Source organism: Amblyomma mixtum, chromosome 1, assembly GCF_055824585.1.
Source record: "Amblyomma mixtum isolate Tamu chromosome 1, ASM5582458v1, whole genome shotgun sequence".
Lineage (NCBI taxonomy): Eukaryota > Metazoa > Arthropoda > Arachnida > Ixodida > Ixodidae > Amblyomma > Amblyomma mixtum.
In genome coordinates, this window is record NC_143012.1 from 293,879,268 (window position 1) to 293,893,212 (window position 13,945).

The 13,945-nt window shown below is 45.8% G+C and overlaps 1 protein-coding gene across 1 annotated transcript in view; it reads right to left on the bottom strand.

The window, feature by feature from the left end:
- Positions 1–13,945, bottom strand: part of LOC149372092 (uncharacterized) — a 54,842-nt gene that overhangs the window by 228 nt on the left and 40,669 nt on the right. The window contains exons 25-26 of the mRNA XM_089581606.1: positions 2,138–2,234; positions 351–403 (exon numbers count right to left, since the gene is read on the bottom strand). Coding sequence (XP_089437732.1) covers positions 384–403; positions 2,138–2,234 — 117 coding nt within the window. The 3' untranslated portion in view covers positions 351–383. The remainder of the gene's footprint in view (positions 1–350; positions 404–2,137; positions 2,235–13,945) is intronic.

The window sequence follows — 13,945 nt, forward strand, 5'->3', positions numbered from 1 at the left end:
AAAATTGCAAAAAATGCTCGGAGGCAGGGTAAAGAGCATGCTGGCCATTTAGAAGTGTGCACGAGAGCCCCTTCAGTCTAACAACTCGATAAGGGCCCAGACGGCTGCCGGCTTAGATCACCAACGGCATATATTATGTGTTCTCAAATTTTCGGTGACAAGCGAGAAATCCTCTTAGAGTAACGCATATTGCAATCGTTTTCGGAAGAAACAGGGGTTTTTAAGAGGCTAAATTCGGCTGCAGGTGCAAAACTGTACAGATTTGATGAGAAAAGCTACGTGAGTTTTAAGTTCACAAATCCACAACTAGAAAGGAACACTCGCATTCAAAGCTTTTGTGCAGACCTTACCCAAAGGTGTCGCCATACTTTTCCAACCATCTGTCAAGAACCTTGATGGGATCCTGTCAGGGATAATGAAAGTAGTAATTACACGGCGGCGCAATGCATGTATACTTTTTGATCTTTCGACGCTGGACGCTAAATGACGAGAGTCTAAAACAGGAACAAATTGAATTCTGGACTGATTAACAAGCATCGTTTGAAATCAGCTCTTCATTTCAACTTTACCTGTGCACTCCAAATCGCATTTCGAGAGCGCTGCTGTTACAGAGCAGACTGACAAGCGTTGCTTTTCTTATGCACTAACATCACATTCCGTCCAGTGTTTACATATCTACATGCTCTGCACATTTCGTTCAAGAACAAAAAAAACTCAAACAACGTCATTTAATAAATGCACTATTAAACCACTGAAAAGGGGGAAGGGGACAAATTTCAACAACGCGAAGTGAGAGTACAGCATTGGTTTTATTCTCCATTTCTTAGCAGTAGTTTTCAAACCAGAGTATGTAAGAAATATTCTTTTTTGCTATTCAAATGAAAAAGCTCTATTATAGCCTCTATGTTGATATCTTTAGAAGCTATAGATCACTAACCTAATGGGATATTTCCCCTCACCTCCCGTTCTCCTATTTGCGAAATTTTTGGTTATTAATGATCTTGCAGGTGCCATCGACCTAGGTCTTTCTATGTCATCCTAGCGACGTAGCTACATCACGCAGAATACGCAACAGTGCACGTCTCTTTCTACTCATGTCGAGGAGAACTAATCTCGCGGTTACAGCTAGGACGGCGGTTTATGTTTTTCGTTGGGATATATGTGTCTGTAAATATCTTGATGGGCTTGAGCACGTTTTACAAGCGACGATGTTATCATGACTCTTTTGAGGGCAGTCGCTATCTCATATTTAACTTGCATTAAACAGGGAGCCAAAATTTTAAAACTGCAAATAGTAAAGTGTAGAGCTTAACGTCCGGAAGTGACACATGGGCTATCAGGGATGCCATTGTGACAGGCTCCGGATTTATTTAGACCACCCGGGGTACTGTAACGTGAGCTGACGGGGCATTGCATACAAGAGGAAGACCTAAAGAGCAGTGAGGCGAAAGTCTTTAGCGCGGTGTTGCTGCTTGTGTCACTGCTGTGTGGTTAAGATGTTAATTAAGTGCACAATATTTTCGGAATCTAAAATGCTGGAGACGCTGGAGGGTGTTTGGGAGGCATCCCTCTGATTCGACGCCTTTCTGCACTCTCCAGCTTCCTAGACAAAGAGAACTACAAATGCGTTGGCAGGTAGTAGCGTAGCTATTAGCACACTAGGCTGCGGAACGGAAGGATGGTGGTTCGAATCCCATCGTGCACAAAGATCTTTTTCTGGTCTGACTGCACAATTGCGACACCTCTGCTGACAACGTTCTGTCGATAACGATGAGGCATTGAAGGCTTCAGCCTTAATATGTAGCCCTGGAGTTGTGAGTACGAAATAAATACTTTCGCATGATCGTCAACTGCAACACCGCTTTTTTGGTTTCTTTTTTTCGTTTAGCTAGGGCTCTGAGGCAGAATCGTGAACACCGTGCCTCGCTCATGTTGCAAACAAGGTGGGCTTTCTGACTGGCCCAGACAGCTGTGGTCAGAAAGCCCGACGCGACCGAAATCACCTCTTTGCAGCTGTGTCTTCAGCGTGGCTGTCTACTCACTAAAAACATGCAGACATATCGCATCAAGATGTTTCAGCACTTAAGAGCCAGAAGTGATTATTCTTTTTCAGATAAGTACTTCCGGATGACCTCACCGTTCTGTGATACTCGCGGATGTTTCCCCACAGCAGACTCGGCTCGGGGCCGGGTATTCCGAGGGTTTTGAAATAAGAGAAGTGCTTCTGTCGCCATCTGGAAACAAAAGAAAGAAACATAAGCACTGTAGCACTGTGTCAGAACGAGAGGCCGAGCGGCTAAGCCATCTGCGCAGTTTTATTTGTTGTTGTTGCCCTCTGTTGCCGTGGCACATACCCGCAGTGGGCGATTGCAGTCAAACAGTTGTGAAACATTGACTCATTTGAGGTAGTCGAAGTTGAATTTTGTGTGAACAAAATGAAATTTCTGAATCATAACAAACAAAAGAATCTCCCTGACGTACTGATGAAATTATGCAGATAATCGCGCACTGCTTTTAGGACATATCCTCTGGCAGACCAGAACGGTGAGGCTAAAAATTAACATGCAGAAAACCAAAGTAATGTTCAACAGTCCAGCAAGGGAAGAGTAGTTCACAAGTTTTTAGCGAGGTGCTGGAAGTAGTAAGAGAATATGTCTACTTAGGGCAGGTAGTGACCGCTGATCCGGATCATGAGAGGGAAATAACTAGAAGAATAAGAATGGTTTGGAGCGCATATAGCAGGTTCTCTCAGATCATGAATGGCAGTTTACCAATATCCCTCCAGAGAAAAAAATACAATTGCTGTATCTTACCGCTACTCACCTAGGGGGCAGAAACGTACAGGCTTACAAAGTGGGTTCAGCTTAAGTTAAGGACAACGCAGCGAGCTATGGAAAGAAATATGATAGGTGTAATGTGGGTGAGGGAACAAACGCGGGTTAATGACATGCTAGTCGAAATCAAGAGGAAGAAGTGGGCTTGGGCAGGGCATGTAATGCGAAGGCAAGATAACCGCTGGTCCTTAAGAGTAACGGAGTGGATTCCAAGAGAAGGCAAGCGTAGAAGGTTGGTTGGTTGGTTTAGGGGGTTTAACGTCCCAAAGCGACTCAGGCTATGAGAGACGCCGTAGTGAAGGGCTCCGGAAATTTCGACCACCTGGGGTTCTTTAACGTGCACTGACATCGCACAGTACACGGGCCTCGAATTTCTCCTCCAAAGAAATTCAACCGCCGCGGCCGGGATCGAACCCGCGTCTTACGGGACAGCAGCTGAGCACCATAGCCACTGAGCCACCGCGGCGGCTTCAAGCGTAGAAGGGTGCGGCAGAAAGTTCGGTGGGTGGATGAGATTAAGAAGTTTGCGGGGATATGGTGACCGCAACTGGCAAAGGACAGGTTAATTTGAGGGACATTGGAGGCCTTTGCCCTGCAGTAGGCGTAGTCAGGCTGATGATGATGATGATCCCCTGGCGCTTCCCCCAAGGGAGAGAAGAACCGGAATAGAAAGTGGAAGCCCTAATCGGACGAAGGATATCTGCAGATAAGCTTTGCGCAGAGATGCAAACCGCCGACAGGAAAGGAGAAAGTGATCTCGTATTTTGATTTCGCCACATGCTTCACAGAGGTTCGACAGATGGAACCCCGATTGGAATAAATAAGGATTTATTCGTAGAATTCTTCGCCCCAAGATGATCATAGACACTTTGTACTGCCTTGAACTACATAGTTGCACAACCCAAGGAAATGCCCAGTGTTGAAAATCCACTGCGGCAAGGAGAGGCTCATGACTCAAGAAATGTGGTTGCAGGAACCGTTGGAAGCGGGCTGTTAAACAGTTGCACAGTGCTTGGAGTAAACGGTACCACAGGTTCGGAAAGGGCAGCTTTGCTAAAAACTCAGTCATCACATTATCATCAATGCCGCGATGACCGCATACCCAGTGAAAGCGCACTTCTTTACGATGTGGTGGAATGAAAAATCTTAGGGAACGGCCCAGAAGAGCGTTCCTCGATCCTTCGAGTGCAGTCAAAGCAGAAAGGCTGCCAGCAAGCACAATGACCTCCCTAACGTTGCAAGGGACGTTTTGTAGGGCCAACTAAATTGCTAGAAATTCAGCAGTGAATATACAGGCGCGCAATCAGGGCCCTAAAGGAATAACACCAGTCAAGTGCCCTGGAATAAATTCCAATAGCTGCTTTTTCCTTTCGCTGAGAGGCATCTGTGAAAACTGCCCGAAGTTGGAAATTTGTCCAGATGCTATTCTCTAAGCTGAATTAAACCATTTGCTGCAAAATTCTTTGCATTTCTTGGGAGGGTGTTGTCAAAGTGAATAACAGCATCGGTCCGCGGGTTATGAACCTTTACTAAAAAAACTGATTGTGACTGAGATTTTTGATAGCAAAGAATTTATGAAAAAAGTTTGAGGGAACTTATACCTAATCAAAGTAACCAGAGGGCAGAGTCGGGGATGTTGTAAATATAGCGCTAGCCAATCCTGGAATAGGATCTGAAGCTCTAAGCAAAGTTAGCACAGTGAGAAGCTGAAACCGCGAGTTTAAATCAGGTATTCGCGCCTCGAAGAGCAGCAAAACATTTGCCACAGTTTTTGGCAGTCCAAGATAAAGACGCAGAGCACGTCTTCCCATAAGAATCAAAGGTTGAAGCGTGCACCTTGAACAACGAGAAAAAAGAACACAACCGAACTCAAGTATTGGCTTTGAATAAGATTTATAAAGAAAGACCAGAGTGTCACGGCGCACGCCGATTTTTTTTTTTTTTTTGTGGCTGATTCTCACCAACCTGCCTACAGCGCGCTCATCTTTAAGCGCATTTCTTTGAATTTGTGGTCGCCAGTCTAACTGCGGATCGTAGGTAATACCCAGGTCTTTTACAGAATCAGCTTATGGGGCTGGGGTATTGCGGTACAGCAAGGATATATAAAGAGTAGTTAACAGAGGGAAAACAAATATGACACTTTTATTTACATTTAACACTAAACTTAGGCTGTCCAGCCAGATTTGCTGAGTGTTGAGGTACGCTTGCAGCTGCAGATACAAAGTATTAACATCCTTCGCAGAAGTGAAGAATGCAATGTCGTCCGCATGCACATAGACCTCGACAGCCGGCTGTACAGGAATATCTCGCATGAGTATATTAAACAGTAACGGGGAGAGCGGGTACCCTGAGCCCCCCCCCCCCCCCCCCCCCCTCCTTAACGCAGCGTATGGGCTGGGATTGTACTGGTCCTCCTTGCAAAAGAAACGCCTATCGTTCAAAAACTCTCTTATCCGCACAAAGAGTTACGAAGGAGGTTTGAGGTCAGCTATTTTATGAAGCAAAATACTGTGCTCAACGCTGTCGTAGGCCTTTGCAACATGCAATGTAACTAGACCTGAGACCTTTCTTTGTTCCAATGCAACCTTAATTCGGCTCTCCAACTCTCTGTGGGCGGATCAAATTGAACAACCACTGCGAAAGCCAATCTGTGCCTCATTGAAGGCACGTAGGGTCGATATATGATTCGTGAGGTCACTGTGTACCACCCGCTTTACAAGTTTTACCAAAATTGAAGTGAAAGGAATGGGCCGAATATTATCAAGATCAGATGCTCTTCCCGTGTCTTTTAGCAATGAAATTATTATCGCTGTCTTTCAGTCTAGTGGAGTCTAGGCTCTTTCCAGATGCCAATCAATTCTCGATGCGTAGCATATTCTGGGTAAGGTCTTGAGCTTATACCTTCAACATGCCAACTGTGACTTCGTCAACGCCAGGGGCGGCAGACTGCAGACCACTAACTACAGACATTAACTAAGACGGAACGACTTCAGTGAAGTCTGTACGCAGATACGTTAGGATCGAAGAACCCGTCTGCTTGCATGAAAACGCGCGGCGAGCTCCTGAGCTATGCAATTTAGATTGTCCATTGCTTGTTGGGGGGATAGAACTGTTGACTGGGTAACGGGACTGAAAGGTACAAAGTTGGTGCGTTTCATTAATCTGCACAAAGGTTTCGGAATTTCTGGGCTATAAAAATAATTACTTAAAAATTTAAAGCTTTAGATATAGTCCTTTTCAACAATGCTACAATTAATTTGTAATATATCCAATTGTGTGGGGACTGCTTATGCGTTAGCCTCTTCCATGCGGCCTTCAGGCCACGATGGGCGGTTTCGCAGTTTTTATTCCACCAGCACGTAGGAATCTTGTTTTTCACAGCTGAAGAAAATTTGGTAAAAAAAGTTCCCGCTGCACAATTCAATTTTAGGACCTCCCCGTGCGTGCACCTCTTGGAATTGAGGTGTGGTGTTGCCCAGCCTGAATAATCTTCGGCGTAAATGTCCACGCGCCGGGCTTTGCGTGCGAAAATGGCCGGAGGACATTGACGAAAGTATTTTAATTTTTATATCTTTTTTTTGCATTATAAAAGTCCGCATCAAGCGAATACACTGCCTTTGTCATTACCACGCGGTAATGTATGAATGCAGGCTAACTTCAATTTCTCCTTAGTGTCCCATTAAAGATGACGACAGCAGCGTCGCCAGTGGCCGCCAGTGTCTTGACAATCGCTCACAGCAGGTATGTGCCATTTTTCATCGGTGCACAACAACACTCATGGTGGGTAGTTCGAGAAATAATTTCGAGTAAAGGAAATAAAATAAAATAATCCATGCTTTTCTGCCCTCACAAAACCAATGGTTGCAAGCTCAGTGGCCCTGGGGATAAGTTTTTTGGTCCTGTCTAATATACTATCCGAGAAAAACGCAATTTACCAACCAGCTGAAATGTGCGTCGTCTCAGATAAAAAAGAGCAATTCATGAAACCAAGCATCACCAGTGTTAGCAAGCCTCGGCGGCAAAAAAGAAAAAAGACAGCCGACAGTTATCTTATTTTTGTCAAAAATGAAACAAAGCTTTCATACTCAAACCATACCCGCTGTGGTGATTAAGCGGCTTTGGCCTTCGGCTGCTCATTCCAGGATCGTGTGTTCGATCCTGGCCGCGGCAGTTGCATTTCGATCGAGGCTGAATACAAAAACGCCCCTGTGCTGTGCGATGTCAGAGCACGTTAAATAACACACGGGTGGTCTAAATTGGTCCAAAGTCTTCCACTATGGTTTCACTCACAGCCTGTGTGCCGAATCAGGACGTTATATCTCACGATTCTTTTCTACTCAGAAAAGAATTGCTCCATTAGAAGCTGCAGTTTTTGTCTCTAGAAAAGCAAAACCGGCCTGCACATCACCATTTCGTCGGTCGTCCGGTCCTGATCATAGTGCAACCTACGATCTCTGAGTGTTTTCAACAATCTAAGCCCTCTCGCGCTCTTTACCAAAAAAAATAAACAAATAAAATGGAGAAATTTCGTACAGCTTAAAGCATGGTTCGTTTTTCTTCAGCGAAATACTCAATGAGTGCGCAAGAAAAGCCAAGAAACGCTCGTTCAGGATGCAAGGCCAGAGCTGAACAGCGAAGTAATCATGTAAGATTGGAGTAATTAGCCTCTCACCTGAAAAAAGTGGCCAATAGGATGGCGATCGCAGTAAGGGCGCTAACTAGCAACAACATCCCAGTAGAGCGGATGGGCGAAGGCGTTTGTGCCAGCAAAATGTGGAGTGCTAAGTGAACGGCAGAAGCTGCATTTCAGCAGTGTAGTGCAGCTGGGGCCAAAAGCAGTTGGTGGAGAGAGTGAAGGAGAGGAGAAAAGAACCTCTCCATCGACGCACTGTATCTCCACTCGCTTTTCCTGCTCTTGTTTTTTATTTTTCCACTGGAAGAGGGTCTTTGGAGGAAGGTCTAAGCTGCCCAGCTTCATTTACGGCGACGGTCACTGCGCCTTTCACACAGTGAGCAGCTGTAGGAATTGCGACTGACAGGCTGACCTACTTTACGCGAAGCAATTCGTTGGAAAGTGAAGGTTTGCGGATACATGAGCTCTGATTCCAGGGGCAACTTCGTGCTTATCTGAGGTTCGCTAGCGGCGCACTGACAAACATCAACCGTGGAGTTCGACAGCAGCTGCAGGCTTCGGTGTGCACTTCCCTCGTGTGTGCAATTTCTACTTTCATATGTCCGCATTAGGGAATGAGCCTCCCCTCTCGGATCGCGGTAATATGGCTATCATCTTACATGCTCTGAACCGCAGCCCGAACACCCTTGACAGGCTTGTACTGGAGTGCACTGTGCAGGGACACTAAAGGGAAATGCTGAGTAAAGCTAGCAAGGGTGGAAGAGCGGGCTAGTTCGTAGTTCATCTTGGGGAAAAACACAGCGCATTCCTTAGACACGGACGAAGAAAGACCAAGACGATACAGCGCTGTATCGTCTTGTCTTTCTTCGTCCGTGTCTTAGGAGTGCGCTGTGTTTGCCCCCAAGATGAGCAAAGCTAGACTGATAGGTTATCGTCACGAGATAGCAAGTACTTCATTTTTACCGGGAACGACGCCTCTATAAACAAGAAGATTGAGTAAAAGATAGATAAAAATAAGTGGCGCCGACACGCACGGACATACACCGCTGTGGCTGGTGCCGCATTTATCAGCCCTCTCGAGGAGAGCTATTTCGTCATGAAAGTACAATTACCGGCAAAATACAAGGAAAAGAGCTTGGCAAACGTAGCGAAGAATGCGAAGAGTCTTATAATTAAAACATTGCCGAACAGACGGCGAAGAGAACGAGAGCTGAATCTTTCACCTTACATTCTATAGGCTAAGCCTGCGTGTAGCCGGAGTCCACAGCAAGTTGAGGAACTTAAGCTCTGAATGGCATTCACGTTATGTGGGGCTTGCTAGGTGGCAAGTGAAGCGGTTTCGTTCACACTTCAGCCGCTGAATCGTCTGGTCTGTGCAGGCTGCGGGCGTTCTGAAATTGCAAAGTGTCTTTTTTTTACCCTTTTAGTACGCGCTCATACAGAGGTGCCTGCAAGCGCATCGTCAACGTGTTTGGTTTGGTTTTGTGGGGTTTAACGTCCCAAAGCGACTAAGGCTATGAGAGACGCCGTAGTGAAGGGCTCCGGAAATTTCGACCACCTGGGGTTCTTTAACGTGCACTGACATCGCACAGCACACGGGCTTCTAGAATTTCTCCTCCAAAGAAATTCTAGCCGCCGCGGCCGGGATCGAACCCGCGTCTTTCGGGCCAGCAGCCGAGCACCATAGCCACTGAGCCACCGCGGCTGCGCATCGTCAACGTGTGAAGCGCGATGCTGTCGTGTTGCCTTCTATGCTTTCTGCGCAGAAGAAATGTGGATAGTCTTTGAGAAAGGCTGAGAAATATCGGAGAACCACATTCATGCATCGCCACCTCTCATTTGGCTCAATAAATAAGAAATGTTCCTAGCGCAGGTACTCATGCATGCAGTATACGTAAGGCACCGGCACGCAAGACCCCATTTAAGCGCCGTTCATTCAAGTGCTCACTCTCTACGGCGACAATGTATCATACATATGCGATATGTAGCTAAATTGGTATGAATGGCACCCGCGCTTCCCCCAGCAAAACGTTCAACCAGTTGGTGTGTGTTCAAGTTAATGCGGGCATTCCTTGCCGACATCTATGGCCAGCAAACGCCACACTGTACTTGGGCGGGACGTGCCATGATGGATTTCCGCTTACAACCCACAGGGATCAATTTACGGCCGTGGTCATCTCAACAACAACGGTATAGTTTGTCAGAAGGGTCGTTTACGGTCATATTTGCTGCGTAGTTAGTTGAGAAACATGCGTTACCCGAAAGCACAGCACGCGTTTGAAGAACAATGCACTTGCAATTTTTTACTGAGATGAAATACGTCATAGAGGTACTGATGCGCGCATAATTTTGAGGATCCCTCGAAACGTACGGGTGCATTTCATGCAAGCGCACAACGCATCGAAGCCCAGACGCCTGCGTTGTAGCCGCCTATGCGTACGTGCGAGAGCACGGACATCAGTTTGTTCTACAGTGTGCAGCTTCCCTCGATAACTTCTCGTAGTTTATCTCGCACACACGCAGCCTACTTCTACTGCACGCGCACGTTGTGACGAAACTCAGCAACACACATTGCAGCGTAGAGAATCTGCCTTTCGGTGGGGATACGGTATAGGAGGGGTGGAAGTGGGTTCAGGCGGTTTGTACTTTTGCATTTCTGGCTGTGTTTGGCGTTTTTGGAAGTGGCGACTCGTACTGGTGGGAGAGCTTCATCCCAAATACACCTTAGAAATGACTGAACTGTGCTTATTTTTTCCAAGTAGTTTGAATGTGCAGGTTTTTGCGACTTTCATTTGTGATTTTCTTAGCAGCGCAACGCAGAAAAAGCGGCAGTAGTGTTCCATAGGATAACGTGTCTGTCTTGCTTAGTTCGATCATTTATTCGGTATCGCTTGAATGGTAAAGCATTCCCTAGCATTGTTTGGGTTCTAAACACTTGCAACTAGCATGGATTTCAAGAGGCACGTGGAGGAGTATTTCCTCAACCCCTTTTTAGGGATCGCTATCACGGCCAGGCATCGCTTCAGAGGGCAGCAATCAGTGCTATCAGCGGTGGAAATTCCTCAGAGTGGAAGCATGATTGTCTACCGAGCTTCCTTACAAAGTCACACTCGCTCGAATACAAACGTTTAGTTTCGCGATTTCGATGCTCCTCGTTCAAAGTACTTACATGGCAGCGAGGCTTCAAGACCTCAGCTCTGTTTTATTGCGTTTTCTCAAGAGTAACAGCAAACCTTAGGAGCGTATCAGAACAAAGAAATCATTGCGCTTTAGAAACAGCTAAGAAGCGCTAAAGCGAATACGCCTCGCTTATTGCCAAGGCAATTCAGCGTCCGCTTGTAATGAATTGACCAAATTGTCTTGCAGGTGCCGACTGTCACTCATGAAGAAGCATAATAGCACACGTAATCGACAAGTGCCGTAAAACAAAGTAGCCTCGCCAAAATCGGAACTTCATAATATTGGATTTCTCGTTTACTTAACGCACCTATCATTATCAGTATACTGTGCTTAAGAACCGGTAGCCCGTAAGTACGGCCTTATAAACCAGATGACTGAGCTCCGAGTATAACGCCGCACGTACTATAGGTAAAGCCATCAATCGCTAGCGACGCTATCATGATCTCGTAGTAATTATAACCGCAAAGAGACCTGCCGTAAAGTGCCGCCAATTTCCGTTTTAAGTAGAAAATCACCACGAAAAATACGAGGTACAAGAAACGAGAAGCGACACTGACAACGTCGACAGCATGTCGCTTGCCCCTCTATGTTTCGAAGTTTTTTACGCAGCTACATTAAAATTGGTCAAAACAAGCTAGCTCAACTACTCAACTTGCTAATCTCTGCCATTCTTCAAAACAAGGGCATTGCCTTCACACGCCCGAAAAACCTTAGAGAATCCACCTTTTTAGTGAGTGAGTGAGTTGTGATCTATGACAGAATTACAATCTCAGTCTCAGAGGTTTTCATATATGGTCAATGACACGCACGCGATGCGAATTAAGTGTATACTATTGCAAAGGAAACACTTTATGTTGCGGACGACTGCGATCCTGGCTTTGCACTGCTCCTTTTCGTGCCACGTGCCTGTGAAGCGATAAAATTTCACGGGCCGTTCCCCGATTTTCGCTAGTTTCGCAGCCTTGTGGCATTACGTAACACAATAGTAATGACTTTCAGCATTCCGCGCGGGCGAACAGCAGGAAAAAGTAGAAGGATTTTACAAGCCAAGCGTGTTTAGCACGGCTAAACACTTTTCCGCATGCTCCCAACAATTTCACTTGTTGCCGCCAGTGGTGCCACGCGGCTCTCTGTTCTGGCGCTAAATTTGAGCTTGGGTGTCTTGGCCTATAGCTACGAATAGAAACATCGATGTTGTATCAGCGTCGTTTGTTTTACCATGGGCTTCAGAGGGAGTGGTGATGTTTGTTTCCGTTATAGTATAAGCGGCTCCACATTTCAGAACGGACGTGTTGGCAGTCGACCATGGAAAAAGAATAAGTTGTCTGTGTCCTGTTAAGTGAGTTCTATAATGATGAACAAGAAAAGAGAGATTTTCTTGCGTATTAGATTTTTTTCTCTGTCGCTATAAATAACCAGAACAGCAGCTTGGGCTTGTTGGTTATTCATCTTCAAGTAACAGTTCAAAAAACACAGACGAGACACATAGAACAATGTATTCTTGTTCTATGTGTCGAGTCTGTGTTTTTTGCGCTCTTACTTGAGGCTATAAATAATGCGTCCTAGTAATTATAAAGCGCTACAACACACCACCATTCCTCATGTACCGTGGAAACAGTAGGCGCATGAGGATGCCACAACATCTGAAGGGAATGCACGGACGAGGATTTTGCAGCCAGCCATTTAGAGTTGATGTGACGACCGCGCTCAAAATCATTTGCAGGAACCGTAGACTTCAGCGCTTTGATTCACTGCTAGGTGCAGTAAGTGAGCACAGAGTAAGATCTCTCGTACTGAGTTCGGAAAAAAGCGAATGGAGTGCGGAGGCGCGAGGACTTTATTCAGTGTTCATTTTTCTGAAAATGAGACGCCATCGCTCTAAAGCCTCCAGTTTCTTCCGCATCGTTAAGAAAAACAGTTAGACATAACATGCTGGCGCAGGCACGGGCGATGTCAGCAGAAAGTGTGAAAATACTGAGCCGCGTATAGGAAAATGTGACCAGCAGAACATCACTTCCTTCAATGCATCCTGCCGATCTGCCTTTTTAGGGTGCTGATAAAAGAACGTTTTTACTAGATGAATCTTTAACAGCGACATTTCGTCACGTGGATTCAGTGGCGTAAGTAAATGACGTTATCCTTTGCTGACACGTTCTCCTTTTGTGTGGCTCGACACAATTGCAAAGAAATGCAGAATTATAGCCACAGAATCGGCAGCCCAACCTACAGTCGGAGGATCGGGTGGCGTTGTGAGAGGCCAAAGTGAGCTTTTAAAATAAGTGAAAAATTCTCATCAAAGCTATCTTGACTCTCACTCTCTATTTAATAAATGTTGATACATTTCCTTTGTCTAAAGAGCAATTCCAAAGGGCGTTTTTACTTGAATGCCACTCACGTGTCTTATTGTGGATGACGAGGGGAGAAAGGAAAATAACGGCTGCGATCAGAAGATCGTTGTATATGCTAGGACGACTCTAAACATTTAGCGGCCCGCTATGCATGGGACGCAGAATCAGTTACATGAATAGCACTGTGACGCTCGCCAGTGGCCGTCGGGTTCTTCGCTATCGCTTGCCGTACAAGTTGCCACTTTTCTGGGGTCAGAAGCTGTCACGGCGGTGTCCAGCAGGAAGTCAGACATTTACTGCGTTGTCAAGGTGGCTATCAGTTCCATAAGCCTGATATCATACTGCATTCAGCGGTACTCACTTTTTTTTTTTGCGTAATGTGGGGGCCTTGCGTTTTGCTTTAAGCGATTCCTTGAGTGAAACAATGAAACTGTAGAATATCTGTCGTTGATAATAACTGCTCAGTGGGCGACTACTCTACGCACAAAAGCTTTTGCTCAGAGAGAATGATCAGGCTTGGCCTGGATGGAAATAAGATTAAGGAATGTATTTTGCGGCAAAATGCTGCCGACCGAACGCGATTTCCTTCGTTTGCCTGTGAACTACACAATAGCTGGATGATGATGGGGAAATCGTTTTAATTGCAGCTGAAATTGGTAGCCCATTCCCTAATACTGGAGTTCACTGGATCTTAAAGCCGCTCTAGACCTTTTGGTCGGCTCCTGCTGAGGTTGGGGGTCCGAGCTACAAATCATTTCCTTCTATCACTCAATCTACGGGGTTTTTATCCTTTCTATTTCTACCTTGTGTTGGCAAGTCCATATATCATGTGGTATAGCCAGAATGCAGCCAGATCGTTGCTTACGCGCCCATGGTCGCTTCATTGTCTTTGTGAATCAGAACATAGGGTGCGGGTTGTTACGTTGATAATGCTTCTTTTAACGGTTCAG